The 16,510-nt window shown below is 36.4% G+C and overlaps 1 protein-coding gene across 1 annotated transcript in view; it reads right to left on the bottom strand.

The window, feature by feature from the left end:
* The window catches only part of CPS1 (carbamoyl-phosphate synthase 1), a 129,049-nt gene that overhangs the window by 82,682 nt on the left and 29,857 nt on the right, over window positions 1-16,510 (bottom strand). Inside the window, 7 exon segments of the mRNA XM_005672159.3 lie at window positions 651-779; window positions 2,460-2,549; window positions 4,863-4,955; window positions 7,449-7,505; window positions 10,274-10,363; window positions 11,455-11,599; window positions 14,540-14,649. Of these exon segments, the coding sequence (XP_005672216.2) occupies window positions 651-779; window positions 2,460-2,549; window positions 4,863-4,955; window positions 7,449-7,505; window positions 10,274-10,363; window positions 11,455-11,599; window positions 14,540-14,649 (714 nt within the window).

The raw sequence follows: 16,510 nt of genomic DNA, 5'->3' as shown, positions 1-16,510 counted from the left end.
TGCTACCTCAGAAGGAATAAAATGAAGACTTCTTTTCCCTTTAATTTACAAGGTAAAGAGAAGAGTAATTGAATAAAATGTTAGCCTATAAATAAGGACAGGATTGACAGTGTGTAGCATTAAAATTCAATAGAATGTACTTAATATTCAGATTACACTAAAGATAATTTAATATTTCTCTAGAAACTTGAAGGTGTCATAGGTCCCAAGGTCATGGTGAGGAAACAGGAGTTGTCATTTTACAATCTTAGAGATGACACTTTTGGCGATCTGACTCCAGCTCTCTGAACCCAAGGACACATCCCAGTTACTTTGCCTGAAGTTACTTCGCTCTTTCTGTGGTACTCTCTCTTTGTTGGTCCCCTTGTACACTATCTGTGCTGACATTGCCTCAGAGGTCATAAATAGTAGTACTAAAAAATACTTGGATAAATAAAATATACTACAGCCTTTTGTGGAAAGCCACACCTACAGCATGTGGAAGTTCCAGGGCCAGAGATTGAACCCTCGCCACAGCAGCAACCTGAACCACTGCAGGGACAACCCACTTGCACCACAAGAGACCTCCCTATATTATAGCATTTTTGGCAGTCCAGGGCTGACTGCCTCCACTTCACACACAGGTACACACCACCCCAGGTTCACTGCACCTTTTTGACATTCTGAATTAGTGGTTCTGCCAGAGCTGGGTTCCCAGGTCCTCCAGCAATTAAAAGCCCATCATATTCCATGTTGGTGAAATCATGATTCCAGGGAACTACATGCACTTCTGCTCCTCGCTAGAAAGGAAACACAAGAATAATCGATTTAATTTTTTCTTTGTCAAAAGGGTAGACCTACTCTTGGTTAATTACTCCCTAAAGGGAAGGGAAACACAGTGCATGATTCAAATAATGCCAAGCAAAAATTTCTTTGGTGACTCATTGTATTTTGTGTGATATAAATAGACCCTAGAATAGAAAGTGTAGGGAAAAAAACACCATTTAAATTTTGATTCTGAAAAAATAGATAATGCACTTTCCCACACTTCAAGAGACTGCAGAGCTTAAAGGCTTCATGACTGGGTGCACAAGAATATAGGTTATTACTAGCTATGGGAGAGAACTGCAAAAAAGAAGACAAATTCATTTTGTCCAAAATTTAATTTGGTCCACCTTTTACCTTTTTCAATTTTGTAGTTTTTGTCTGACAATATTTTAATCAGCCTTCATTCCTAGAGTTTTCTCATATTATCTATAGTATTTATATTCTGATAAAAAGTTAGAACTTCTTTATATAAAAGTGAATAGGAACTTGTCTTTAACTGTTTCCCTAGAAGCATTTCCTAAGATAACAATTTAAGAGAAAGAAGTTTCTTTGAGAGGGTTTCCAAGAAATATCAAGAGAAAGCAACACAGTGAAAGACCCTAATAGAGAATGCATTATTGGACAGTTACCACAATGAGCACATGGAGCTTCAGGCCACTGGGGAACTCTGAGAACCAGTGCAGAATATCCACCTGAAGCCAGCCTAGCCAGGTAGCAAAGGAGCTGGGGAATTTATACACTGATGCTCTATACTCATTGGTTGGAGCTGCTCCAGGGGTCACTCATTCTATGTCATTTCCTGGCTGCCGGCAGCCTCCAACCAACCAAAGAGAGCCCTCAGGCAATGAGATGCAGGCACCTGAAACTGGAAGATGGACAAAATGCCTTAAAATGGTAAAATGAGAGGGAGATATGGATTGGCCATCTCCAGCATCCATTAAAAGTCTATGCACATTTTTGTTCTAAAATTGACCAGCATTTGAAATAATGATTTAAATATTGCTAATATTCTCTACAGAAACAAGGTGAACCAAAGAATTTTCCTTTACCCATGCTAATTTGTTTTAATGCAAATATATCTGCAGGGGGGGGTGTATGTGTATAAGAGAGATAGAGAAAGAGACAGAGAGAGAAAGGCAGAGGAGAAATTCCAACATTTAAGAAGACACCGTAATAACAGCTACGATTCTCCTCAAGGATTTTTAAGGTCTAATTTAAATTGGTTCTCTAAGAGCTAATATAAAGCAGTGTGAAAGTACATACTCTAACAGGGCATGACCCCTGCAAACATGTGGTACATAATAAATGTAACCCAAAAGGGGGATGCTCCTCCTACTGACTAGCTTTTTGTTCATCTCCAAATCCCAGGAAACTGAGTGTATCATGTCTTAGAATGTCAGTCGATAAGTGAAAAGAAAAATCATCATTATCTTCTTTGTTTTTATAGCATTTGAGGAGGTTTTTTTTAATCAGTAATCTACATTTCAAATTTTAACATGGATAAATATTCTATCTCATAGATCAAAGGCAATAGCAGTAAAGTACATCCTCTGACATTCTGAGAGATTACACACGCTTTCTCTGAAACAGATAGAGGAAATCAGATTAACACTAATGAAACCCTTATCCTAGAGATGAAATAAATTACTTACCTTTACTAGTAGGCGGATTACATTGTTTTTTATCCCACAGTCTACAGCTACCACTTTCGTAGGATTTCCTTTGCCATACACCTTGACATCCTGCCATTTTAAAAACCAGAGAGTGAAAGAGAAGGTCCAGCTAAGCAACATACAATACATACACACATCTCAGGATGCTCTGCACTTGCAAACAGATTGATCGCTAACTACTAGGGAGTGGCTGGCAGTTAACAATCAATTTGTAAGAAAGGCACAGCAAAGACCACACACTGTATCTTTTTTACAAGAAAAGAGTATTTTGCTGTTTTGTATAAAATGTTGATTATAGTCATAACAATTACCCCTAAGAAATCGGTTGTTTCCATAATTAATAACCATTTTTCCCATGTTTTGCCTCATTAACAACGAGTAGCAATGGAATTTTCAAGTATTATTGCCTGATTCAGCACTAGACAGAAGTGGTAATGGATACATCATGCTTTAAATAACACTTGATCCTCAACTTGCAATAAAGTTTGGATGGGATAAAGCTATTGTGCACTAGGCTTATGCAGTGGGGCTAATGGATAAAATCAGTCTGAGTCAGAGGAATTGCTAAGCTCGTGTAGACCACTGGTCCCTTTAGGTTACTGTGCAATCATTTGCATTTAAATGGTAGACTTCATAAAAGGATCCCAGAGCATATCATAATCATTACCTACGTTTTAAGCACTGCTTGGAGTCAGATCCATTTTCACAGGCATTTACCCAAGAAGTAGTTTCCCAAAGTCATAAAAGAAGAAATAATAGAAATAGAGAGAAAGCCTAAAGGGATGAGGGCCAACCCTGGTTCCAGCTTCGAGAGTTAGCTAGCACATTCTAAATTCAGGATTATTTCAAAGTTTGTTAAATGTTTCAGATGAAATCTGCAATCTGATCTCTACACAAACACATCATATACTCTCCATACAGAATGACAGAAGTAAACAAGACCTTACCGAAACCTGAATGTATGAATGAGGTAGGACTCCCCAAGAGAGGAATACATTATGCAGTGCTTTTCAACCTTATTTGACCATAGAATTTTTTAAAGTAACTTTCTCCAGGCTAATGTACTTCAAATTTCGAAAAGACTAGATTAAAATCTGAAGGTAATTCTAAATGCTAAAATTCTACGTAAACAGCCCTCTATCATAATGTGTCTCAAACAAAATCACTTCATGGGGAAATGTGTTGAAACCTCTTTCTCCTATTTGTCCAAGTCACCCTACAGGCTCTTCCAGCTGTTACTGCTCAGTCCAGGCTTTCATGACTTTTGTCCTAATTAGTTACAATAACTTTCTAGTTACCTACTCTTTTACCCAGTTTACTTTACTCCAAGATGTTGCTGAATGAGTTCCCCATACTTTTCAGTTTTGTTGACTTCTTTAGCCAATGATACTAAACCCGCTAATTCTAGTCCCATCCACCTCCACTCATCTTTAGCCAAATGTGTGAACCTTTATGTGTGAACCCTTTGGTCAGCCATATTGTTTCACACCTCTATGCCTGTCAACACCTGCCGTTTATTCTGTCTGAAATAAATTTCTAGTTTTCCATCTACCTACTTGCTCATTATGTCTCAAAACAAACCTAACTCCTCTGCAGAGTCTCCTCTGATCCACCTTTCTCATTCGCTGTTTCCCCACACTTGCCCCGTGGCACCTTGCATATATTCCAAGGATAACATTTATCACAGTATTCTGTCCGTGGTGATTACTTGTTTGTCTACTCCACCAAACCCTATGGTCCTCAAAGACAGACTGTAGTCCGGGAGACTCACACCTACAGTAATAGATATTCAGCCAAAACCAACAGACATCTTTCTAGGATGTATTCTAGACCTTCTTGTAAATATACATGAAACGTATCACACTTTAGGGTGATACAGTTATCAGCATGAATATTAGTTTTTCAACTGAGCTATAATACACTATATCTTCAGTGTGTGCAGGAACAGTTTTTCCCTGCACAAAATGACCACAGATGCTGACCACTGTACTGGTCTGATTTCTATAAAATGTCCTTGGCTCTCTGACAGATCATTAGCTCTGACTCCTGATTGTCACTGTGCTTATCTTCGGCAGTTGAAGGACCCTTTGATTTGACATTGTTAAAGCCTTGAGCTGGGGAACCACAAAAGGAAAAAAAGAAAAGTTAAAATAATAGTAAACAGTCTCTAAATCAAGCCATGACGATTACCCTGAAAATAAAAGTTACCAACTTTAAATGCACTTATTTTGTTATATATCAATTTCAGTTGCTATGAAACTCCTTTTTCTCTCAACTCTAGTGCTTCTAACCCTCTATCTAAATGAGAATTTTGATATTACAAAAAAAAGAAGGTCTAAAAGGAATAAAGTCAAACTATAAAATATGAAGAAACTCTCTCACCTTGGTTGAAACCTCAGCAATCAAATTCTGCTTATTTGGATCCACAAAATCCACAGACTGACCTTCAAATTCAATCTTCCCAAGCATGGTACCCTATCAAATTAAAAAATTAGATAGTTAACAAGGAGCAATGATGCAGGTGCTGACAGGATAGATTCACAGGGATTTACACAGATGCTCCAATATTTAGATGTCTTTATAACTACTCAAAACCATCATCAGATCTTCATCTTCTCAACTTGGGTAGATGAATCAATTTGTGTGGTACATTTTGGGAAACTTAAGAAAAGTTAAAGGGCAAGAGAATTCAGGTCTCCAGTTTCTAAGTAGATGCAAATTGGAGTATTTAGGGTACTTGTGACCTAAAGATATTTCATGGGAGATGTGGACAAAATAATCTATTGAGAGGAAAAAAAATCTAAAAAATGTTGAAAATTGAAAAAGAATGGAAATACATTAAAGAGTAAAATTCACAAAATATGTGAAATGCTGTACAATTCATAAAATTTGAGAAGATGCAGTGAGAATGTTCACTGCTTTAGACATGCTAAGAAGGGCTTGAACTTTAAAGAATGCTTAACCATCTGTAAAGTTTTCACAAATAAGCCTTGCTAGCTTGAACATGGCAAACATCTTCTTATTCTTAGCTATGTCTTGAGATTTACTTATTTGTTAGTAAGTCTGGTTTAACCTATTTAGAAAAATGGTATATTATATTTAGCAATTAAGACATTATTGGTGGGAGGACGTCATGGTGGTGATTTCATAATCCAAATCACAGAATTCCGTGATTATATTAATGGATCCCTAATTCTGAAATTTGGTTTTCAGTTTTCATTCCCTTTTTTCATAAAGGATGCTCAATGAAAAACATCCTTCATTTTCAACCTCAGACTAATAAAACTGAAAGCCACAACACACATTTTTGATATGAGCCCACATTATTCATAATCAAATATAATAGGCAGTTCTACAGTTTTGTCTGTGCTAATTCGAATACCTAACTTCCCCTGATAAAAGTAGGGTTCACCTTAAACTAACATAACACATGAAGAAAATATTGAAGGAGTTTCCGTTGTGGCTCAGTGGGTAACGAATCTGACTAGGAACCATGAGGTTGCAGATTCCATCCCTGGCCTTGCTCAAATGGGTTAAGGATCCAGCATTGCCATGAGCTGTGGTGTAGGTTGCAGATGCGGCTCGGACCCCTCATTGCTGTGGTGCTGTGGCCGTGGCGTAGGCCGGCAGCTACAGCTCTGATTCGACCCCTAGCCTGGGAACCTCCATATGCCGTGGGTGTGGCCCTAGAAAAGGCAAAAAGACAAAAGAGAAAAAGAAAATATTGTAAAATATTTTCCCACATTAGTAAGCCCGACTATCTTCCACTCCACCTACCAATTTTGCAGCTTGAACTCAACTTCATTGTATTCCCTCCCTTCCCATTCTGTTAGCCTCATCATTATTCACTGCTCCACAACACTGGGCTAAGAAAACACAGAAATCTACTTGGGATATATTATCTCACTAACGTCTATTCTCAGGAAAATCATGAAGGAGAGACTAAAATCAGAGGTAGAGTAGAAGAATCATATAAACTGTCTCTTTCTCCTGGTCATGAGAATGTGTCCCTGTTCTTATTTTCAAACTGTTCTTTCTGTTTACAGAGATCCTGGGTGGATACCTATTCTAAAAAGAAGTCTACAACAGATTTTCTTGAAGAATCTATTTCACTTTGAAATTGCACCTTTTTTTTTTCTTTTTTAAGAAAAATATAAAATTCAATGAGAAAATTTTAGTGGCATTGAGGCAATTTAGTTAATATTAGTGAACTATAATTGGGGTTTTTTTGGGGGGTCTGAGATATGAAGATTTCATGTAAGAGAAAAAGCAGTTTCCACGTCTTATAACAAGAAAAAGGAAGCAGATGGTGATGATGTACTCTCAGAGGAAGGGTCAAATATTTCCGTAGACATGAAAGCAAAGACAAACTTAACTTTTATCATCTTGGTCACTGGAACAATCTCAAGAAAGACTATATAATTGAGGTAACATGTGCAGGGCTCATTTAATTCACTCATGAACTATAACTCAAGTAATTTCACAGACAACTCCTCCAAGAGGACTAAACGAATACCAGCACCAGTGCTGTATACTCCCTGATTTGCATGTTTCAGCAAGTACGTATTCAATTTAGGCAAAATCGTTATGCACCTATTTACCTTCTCCACTTGTTTCACCAGCCCTGTCACATGAGTTGAATTACAACAGCTCTAACCTGTCACTTGGAATAGTGTACACACAGTAGGTACTCCACAAGCTACTGCAGAGTGAATTAATCTCAAAATCACTCAGTAACAAACATCCCAATCAGGTATCCAGTCTCAGAAATTACATTGGGAATAGTAAAACAGGATGACAGGGACCCAAATGACAAAAATTAGCCAGATTTGTTCTTTTACATACTAATGGATTACTTGGTAACTGAGGAAATATCTATCTATCAATAGATAGATAGATAGATAGATAGATAGATAGATATAGATATATGCAAAGAAAAATAGATTTGGCTAAAGATGATTATCATACCTTATCCCGAATTATTTTAGTCAGCATTCTTGTATCCACTCCATAAACTGCAGGGACCTATAAGGGAAAAAAAAATTGTGGTGACAGTAAAATTGGAGGAAATTAGGTCCAGAGTATTTTCAAATTACAAATTTAACATCATCTATCTTCTTGAGCAGTAAGTAATCTTCCCACTCCTTCTTTTCTCTTTTCCAGGGTGACTGTGTTGCAAGAATAAGGTAAATTGCTGTTCCAGCTGGGCACAAGGCTCTAAATACCCAGACTCTTTCTTAGAATGAAAAATGAGAAATTCCAACATCAATCTTCTGCTACAGTTTTGTTGCTTTTAATCCACAATGTTAAATAAATAATATAATATCATTTTATATAGACATATAGGTATTTTTAAATAATAGAATTTTTGAACTTCATAAGCAAAGGTATATCAATAATATGCAAATGTGTGTTATGAGCCAAATATTCCTGGCACATAATAAGCAATCAACCTTTCCTGAAAGTATTTGTTAAGTAATCACGCTGTACTAAGTTTTGCCCAATCTATTAGTAAATTGGGGAACGCCATCATTTGTTTCAGTTTTGTTGACTAGATTGGACAGAGATAGTAAGTCTCCTCTTATTCCCAGTTTTGTTTTCTGTGTTTTCAGTTACCTGTGATCAACCATAGTCTAAAATATTAAATGGAAAATTCCAGAAATGAGCAATTCATAAGTTTGAAATCGTGCGCCACTCTGAATAGTGTGATGAAATCTCCGACCATCCTGCTCTGTCCCACCCAGGCTGTGAGTATATGGACCACCCTTTGTCCAGCATTTCCCACCTCTTAGTCACTTAGTAGCCACCTGGATTATCAAGTGAACTGTTATGCTATCACAATGCTGTGTTCGAGCAATGGTTATTTTACCTACTAATGGATCCAAAGGGCTGGAAATTCAGATAGTCCCTTACTGTGCCTAATTTATAAATTAGACTTTATCATGCATACGCATATATAGGAAAAAAACATGGTATATGTGGGGTTTGGTACTATCCAGTTTCAGCATCCACTGGGGGACTTGGAAAGTACCCTCCATGGATAAAAGGGGGAAAGAACAATGAATTAAGAATCAGGAAACAGGTTCTAATTTCTTCCCAATTATCTGAGTGATGTTCAAGCAAGGTGTTTTTCCCTCTCTGTGCATAGAGGAGGTAAACTGATTATTATCCTAGCCTCTCTTCTTTTCTATGTGTCTGTGATCACGGAAGGAGATTCAAAGCACATTTAAAAACAAACAAACCATGGATTAAGCGTATACTTAAACTACTGGTTCTGACACAGAGCAGCTATAACACAAAGGGAACATTACGGGGAGGAAGGAGGAGCCTCCTGGATGACGATTACAAGGAGGTAAATTAGACAATGATTAAGAAACTAATGAAGACCTGGGAGATAATACAGATGTCTTCTTCACTGTGGTATATGGAATATGCACACTGCGGCACATGGCCAATAGGGACATGCTGTATAGCACAGGAAACGCTACCCAATATTATGTACTAATCTATACAGAAAAAGAATCTGAAGGAGAATGGATGTGTGTATATGTATAACTGAACCACTTTGTTGTACAGCAGAGTTTATCACAACATTGTAAATCAACTATACTGCAATAAAACTTTAATACAAATAGATAGATGTAGATAGAGATGTACCTATAGATATAGATATAGATATAGATGGCTTCTTCTCTCTTAAAATTTAGCAAGGATGAGACCCAGGAAACTAAGGTTAGGATTTTTTTGTTTGAGAGGGGCAACATTTAGCCCCAATCCATAGATGCTCATTGGAGAGGCAGATCTTTCCCACAATGATATTCTGCAAATTAAAGGCCCAGTAGCAATTTAACAAAAAGCATCTACAGTAACACTGGAAATGAAACTTAGTTTAGCAGGTCTGAAAACTTTAAATATGACTGACTTTCGAATCAAGAGAATCCTGTTATCTGATTAGAAAATAAACTTAGGAGTTCCCGTTGTGGCGCAGCGGAAACAAATCCGACTAGGAACCATGAGGTTGCAGGTTCGATCCCTGGCCTTGCTCAGTGGATTAACGATCCAGCGTTGCAGTGAGCTGTGGTTGCAGACGCGGCTCAGATCTGATATTGCTGTTGCTGTGGTGTAGGCTGGTAGCTACAGTCTGATTCGACCCCTAGCCTGGGAACCTCCATATGTTGTGGATACGGCCCTAAAAAGAAGAAAGAAAGAAAATAATACTTAATAATACTTGTAGAAGATACAAGATAAGGTTATTAACTTTTGCATTTATTACTTCAAATGAGATGATGTCTAATTTTATGGCATGGAGTCATAAACTTTAAACCCAAAGAGATTTGATGGCAATCTGTTTATATTAAGAATTAAAATTAAGAAAGTATGGTATGACAACATGACCTAAGCAATGTCACACAGTAGTTAGTGGTAGAGCTGGTGCTAAAATCCATGACACGAGTTACATATCCAGATTCTGGTTTAAATGGTTACATTGTCCCAGAGAATAGAAAACTCTAAAATTTCTCCTAACCCCTTTCCAGAAAGAGAAATGCTACCAAGCATGTATGAGTGCCACCTAGTGGATAAACTGAAAATATAGAGTCCTCAGTGTTTAAAGAACATGTTCTGGATAGTTCAGCCTGTAGTAACATAAGAAACTGCTCTCTGAAATGGAAGGAACTCAAACTGCATGATCTGCCCCATCTTTTTCGCCCTTTTCAATTACATATATCTGCCAGGTTTCCATGGACCCCATTAGTTGTCCTTAAATGATGCAGGATGCCTATCAGATTTCTCACCTTTTCTTCCTGTAGCCATTGCCCTAGACTCTTGGTAGCCAGCCAGTGGTGGTAGTCATCACTGTAATTCAGCACCAGCAAGCCTGCAACCTAGGAAGACAGGCAATCATTTTAAAGAGGTGATCACAAAATATCATCCAACTTTTTTAACTTGTCTTAAAAGTCAGTTTGCATTTTTATTGTTTTATTATATACATAATACAAGGCTTAAATTTTTGGCGACTTGAAGAAGAAAAAAATTGATCACAATTTTCTCTTAAAGTATGTAATGGGTACCTTAGTAATCATGGAGAGAAACAGCCTTACCTGGTTTGCTAAATCCTGAGACTAAACCAGGTCCCTCTTCTTAACACCCTGAATTTTCCCCCATGGCATTTTATTAATAATCTAATTAATAATTACTTGCTGAATGTACATAGAGAAAAGATAATAATTTAAGTTATATTTAAAGGGGACTGAATAGCTGTTGGAAATGGTGAGAAATAGAGCTAAATTAAATGATCAGCCCAAGTCATTTTAAAATAGAGTGGTGATTAAAAAAGAAAAAAAAATAGAGTGGTGAATTTGAAGTGTAAATTATTGAATTGTTTATATGGTTCACATTCCTAAGATATTATTCAAATTTACCTTGAATAGGAAATTTTAACTGCTTTTAAACTGGCATATAAGTTATCTTTTATTCATCTCCCAAAGAGGATGAGATCAAAAGGTAAATAACTGACACAAAGTTGATTCTTAAAATCCTTTTAAAAGGTAATTCAGCACCAATTCATGCAGCATAGTTATTATCTGAACTCATAACAACATTTTTCCAAACAAAGCCAAGCTTCATGCACAGCATTAAGAAAAATCCAAAAGTGCCCTGAGAAATGAAACTCAGAATAATGTCATGATAAAGAAAATTCTCATATACTGAGTGAGGTTGAGAATATAATTTTTTTCATTTTTTAAGATTTTTATTTTTTCTATTATAGTTGATTTACAGTGTTCTGTCAATTTCTACTGTATAGCAAAGTGACCCAGTTTTTTATATACATATATATATATATTATTTTTCTCACATGATCCTCTATCATATAAATTTAATGATTTGTACTATAATATTCAGGTCAAAAGTTTGTCCATTTTAGATTCTTAAAATAAAGCAACTATTCTTTTAAAATAGTCATGACTGGTACTACCTTGATCCCATCGGACTCCATATACTTGCTAAGTCCCAATTCATCCAGTGCAGTTGTGTCAGGGGCTCCACCATTCCCCACAATAGGATTGGCCATGGTGAGAATCTGTCCCTTATAAGCCGGGTCAGTAAGAGCTTCCGGGTACCTGGGTTAAGAAGCAAAAATATTACTGACAAAATCTGTGAGTAATTGGCCTCTACATACATGATCTTAATTACTGAACCGTTGAAAATTAGAGATCATGAGAATAAAATGCTATAGGCCTATGTCTATATTTTGCCAAACCTAGGGAAATTTTATGATAGAATATGGAAATGTATCCAGAGATATGACTAATATGAAAAGAAAAACTGACTCTTAAGTACTTAGGCATAATCCCACTTAATTTTCATTCCCTCAATTTCCTAAAATTTTTAATTTCTCAAAAAATGCTTCACGGAGTCACATTTAAAAAAATTTTTTTTACATATTGCTCTGTTTAAAGTTTACAGATAATCCTAAAGATTCCCCTAGCCTACCAGATATAACTGAGTCCAAACTGACATTTACTACTGAGGGCTGACAGTTTCAGCAAAATATTAACAGTTAAAAATTGAAAAGCTTTTAAAAAATATCTTTTAGGATACTGAAAAACATCCTGATTATGTCAGTGGTGGTTGCATGAGTAAATATGTTTATTAAAATTCATTGAACATTTAAAACACTGAGTTAATTTCTATGAAAGAAATATTTGATAAAGTTGAATTTTTATACTTTAGTTATAGAAGGGTTTAGTTTGAGTGCTATTATTAACTTAGAATAAAATCACTCTCACAAAAATTGACTGGAAGCTTTTCTGACTTCTAAATTAAAAGATTCCAAATAACTTTTATTTTCATCTTTTTAGTGCCGCACCAGTGGCATACGGAAGTTCCCAGGCTAGGGGTCGAATTGGAGCTGTAGCTGCCAGCCACGGCCACAGCCACAGCAATGCAAGATCCAAGTCTCATCTGTGACCTGCACCATAGTTCACAGCAACGCCGGATCTTTTAACCCACTGAGCAAGGCCAGGGATCGAACACATGTCTTCACCTTTGTGGATACTAGTCAAGTTCATTATCACTGAGCCACAACAGAAACTCCCCCAAATAACTTTTAAAGTACTGATGAGAGTTAAACTGAATCTTTCTCATGGATTGGTACCGAAAGTGAATTTAGGTGCTGAGGGGGACAGAATGACGAACTTGAAACCAATAAACTTCAGTTCAAGCAGCAGTCAACATAAATTCTTCAACCCCCATCCAGACTGACTCCTCCAGAACTCCCTTTGTCAACAGAATACTTAGTCTTTCGGCTCAGCAACCTCTAAGGTGACTAAAGTGCTGTGATATTTATCCACACCTCCATCAGCTAATTTCTCAGATGCCTCTCACCTGTCAGGACTAATAATTTTTTAACTAAGCTTATATGCTGTATAAATGTATTTCTTGAAGATGAAAAACAAAATAACCCCCTTAATTATCAACCACCTTACTGAGTGAGCCACTGAGTGAACGAAAGCAGCATTTCTCAATAGAAAATAGGGTCTGTGGACTAATCTTATTAATGAATGCCTTTTCTACAACAAAAAAGTCTTTAATTAATTTAATTTACTTCCCTTTCTTCTTTCTCTCCATAAAAGAACTGGCCGTTCCCTTTAAACATATGCTTACAATGCTCTCCCCAGTAAATGAATAAATACAGCTTGTCCAAGAGAACTGCAATGTTGGAAGCAAATTAATCCATCAGGTCCTGTTTGACTTTTGTGATGTGACAAGATTTATTACCCGTAATCTATCACAGAGAAGAAAACTCTAGTGCCCTCCATCATTCTGATCTATATTAAACAGTTGTTTGTTGGCAGGTATATTAACACAGCTAGTAATTAGTGCTGTCGAGAAGCTTAAATAATTGCCTGGTGAAGCAAAACTTTGCAAACAGGTTTCATACACTGTAATTTAATGTTCTCACCAGTGGAACTATTTTAAAAACCATCTAATAGTCTTCATTTCAAACAGAGAGCTAAGAGTTTAGAGAATAATTCACATTAATAATATAATGGAAATTTGGTCAATCAATATCTTCAATATCAGTTAATCCAATGCCTCCTTTTCTTTATAAGGCTAACAGAATTCCCCTAAAGAATTCATCAAATATTTTACAGTTTATTCTATTGAATCTCTAACAGAAACCTCTTAAAATGATCTAATTTTTAAGACATAATTTTTAAGCCCCTAGCTGTAAATTACTATCTAATCCAATCCCCTCACTTTTTATATGTGGAAACTAAGATTCATAAAGGTTAAGTTATTTCCTCAATATCACATAATCAGTTACCATTGAAACTAAGACCAAAACTTCAACCTCCGGGCTCCCAGATGAATATTTGTTGGCTAGATAAAAACAGCTATATGATTTCTATGGTAGCTCTTACCTTCTTTACTGTTCACCTATTAATTAGTAGATCTTAAATACTAAATTTAGTCTCAGTTGATAAACTTTGAAAATATCAGATCTATGCACCTCCTCTCCCATTGATTAAGATAAGAAATGTATCTGTTATTCCACCTTTCTTATTAAAGTGCAAAATTATGCAAAATATCTAAGGACTTTCTGAGCTCTTTACAGTCGTTCATGTTACATGTGCAAAGCTGCTTCTTAACTTCACCAATAGAATGGCACTTGAATGTGCTACCCATCCTTTCCCCTGCTCCAATCTTCATCTTAATCAGATCCACAACCCATGCCTTACAGAAGCCATTTGGAAATCTTACATATCTTGTGCCCTTATACCCTAAGCTTCTAGAATTAATTTTGTTATTCTCTATTGGGGGAACACTAGTGTCCATATTCTTTTTTCATTTACAGCAGCAGGGATGAGTTTGTGTCTATTTATCTTATCAGGGATGGTTGGAGCAAGCTATGTATAAACATAGGGCAAATTTAGAGCAGTGTGTAGTATTATTATGATGATGCAGTGATTTCAACTTCAACCATGAGTAAGGGCATCCAGTTATTCCTTTATATAGAAGAAGAAAAAAAGCCTTGGAATGGAAGCATTACTCACCCTGCCAGGCCAGTATTAAAAACCACTTCACCAGCAACAGAGGATGGATGGCCAAAGGAGTAACCTTTCATCTTAGTTCCATCTTCCAGGACAATGTGTGCTGTCTGTGCCTAAAGAGAATTCATGAATCTTAGTAGAATACAAAATATGAACAGCACCAGTTGAAAAAAATCCAAAAGTATAATACGCAAACATATTAAATAAATGCAGTGTATATTTAATGAAACCATGCTGCCTAGATTTGGAGTCACTCTCCTGTTACTTATCACTTTTCTTCAAATGTATGGCTCTTGTCACTGGCAGGTGTTTTATTTTGTTTTGCTTGAAAGAGGAACTGAAGCATGTCAATACATTGTCTATCCTAAGTCTACTTGCACAGTTATTGACAATCCAGAAATACTTCAATTTAGCTGAAATGCTATGGGTCTGTCTTTTCCCTCTTAATATTCCCTAGCTTTGATCAAGTATAGCTTTAAGGGAAATTCATGAGTTTGCAAAAACACTCTGAATTGTACCACGCAGCTCATCGTTACTCGGAGGCTTAGAGCTAGAAGGAGTCTTCAAGGTTATCTATCAAATTGCGTTCCACAGAGCTCTCATGTTTGATGGAGTTGTCTCAAGGGCTGCCCCCTCCCCAAGGTTTATGATCATAAAGAAACTCGAATTTTATCACTCTATTAATACTGATACAAAAGCAAGCACTGTGGAACATCTGAAAATATACTGCCTTTTGCTTTTTAGTAGAGTTAATTATATCCATGTCTGGTTCTCTCTTTCAACTACGAGGCATTCTGAATTTGACTACTTCACCATACTAATCTTTGAGACAGCTTCTGTAAAATTCTTGGCTAAGAAGAAGGACAATTAGAGAAACTTATCTCAGAAGCAAGTATTATCTACACTTCAAAAATACTCTAAAGTCTATTATTGAGACGATTTAGGTCTAAAACTCAATTTCCATTAAATTCAGGGGAGAAAGAAATGTATTAAACCAAACCTTGGGGGTACAAAATCTAGACTCTGTAAAAAAAAAAAAACTCTATAGGTCAAAATAATTAGAACATTTGTATTTTATTAAAAATAAACTATGAGGTGAAATAGAAAAGATGAACGGACCAATCACAAGTACTGAAATTGAAACCGTGATTAAAAAACTTCCAACAAACAAAAGGCTAGGACCAGATGGCTTCACAGGCGAATTCTATCAAATATCAGAGAAGAGCTAACACCTATCCTTCTGAAACTATTTCAAAAAATTGCAGAGGAAGGGACACTCCCAAACTCATTCTATGAGGCCACCATCACCCTGATACCAAAACCAGACAAAGATATCACAAAAAAAGAAAACTACACGCCAATTTCACTAATGAACATAGATGCAAAAATCTTCAACAAAATACTAGCAAACCAAATCCAACAATACATTAAAAGGATTGTATATCACAATCAAGTGGAATTTATCCCAGGGATGCAAAGATTCTTCAATATCTGCAAATCAATCAATGTGATACACCACATTAACAAACTGAAGAATAAAAACCATATGATCTTCTCAATAGATGCAGAAAAAGCCTTTGACAAAAATCCAACACCCATTTCTGATAAAAACCCTTCAGAAAGTGGGCACATTGGAAACCTACCACAACATAATAAAGGCCATATATGATAAACCCACAATGAACATCATTCTCAATAGTGAAAAGCTGAAAGAATTCCCACTGAGATCAGGAACAAGACAAGGATGTCCACTCTCGCCACTACTCTTCAACATAGTTCTGGAAGTCCTAGCCACAGCAATCAGAGAAGTAAAAGAGGTAAAAGGAATCCAGATTGGAAAGGAAGAAGCAAAACTACCACTATTTGCAGATGACATGATACTATACCTAGAGAATCCTAAAGACTCTACCAGAAAACTGTTAGAGCTCATCCATGAATTTGGCAAAGTTGCAAGATACAAAATTAATACACAGA

Source organism: Sus scrofa, chromosome 15 (assembly GCF_000003025.6).
Source record: "Sus scrofa isolate TJ Tabasco breed Duroc chromosome 15, Sscrofa11.1, whole genome shotgun sequence".
In the NCBI taxonomy this organism is placed as follows: Eukaryota; Metazoa; Chordata; class Mammalia; order Artiodactyla; family Suidae; genus Sus; species Sus scrofa.
This window is presented reverse-complemented; position numbering and strand designations above follow the sequence as displayed.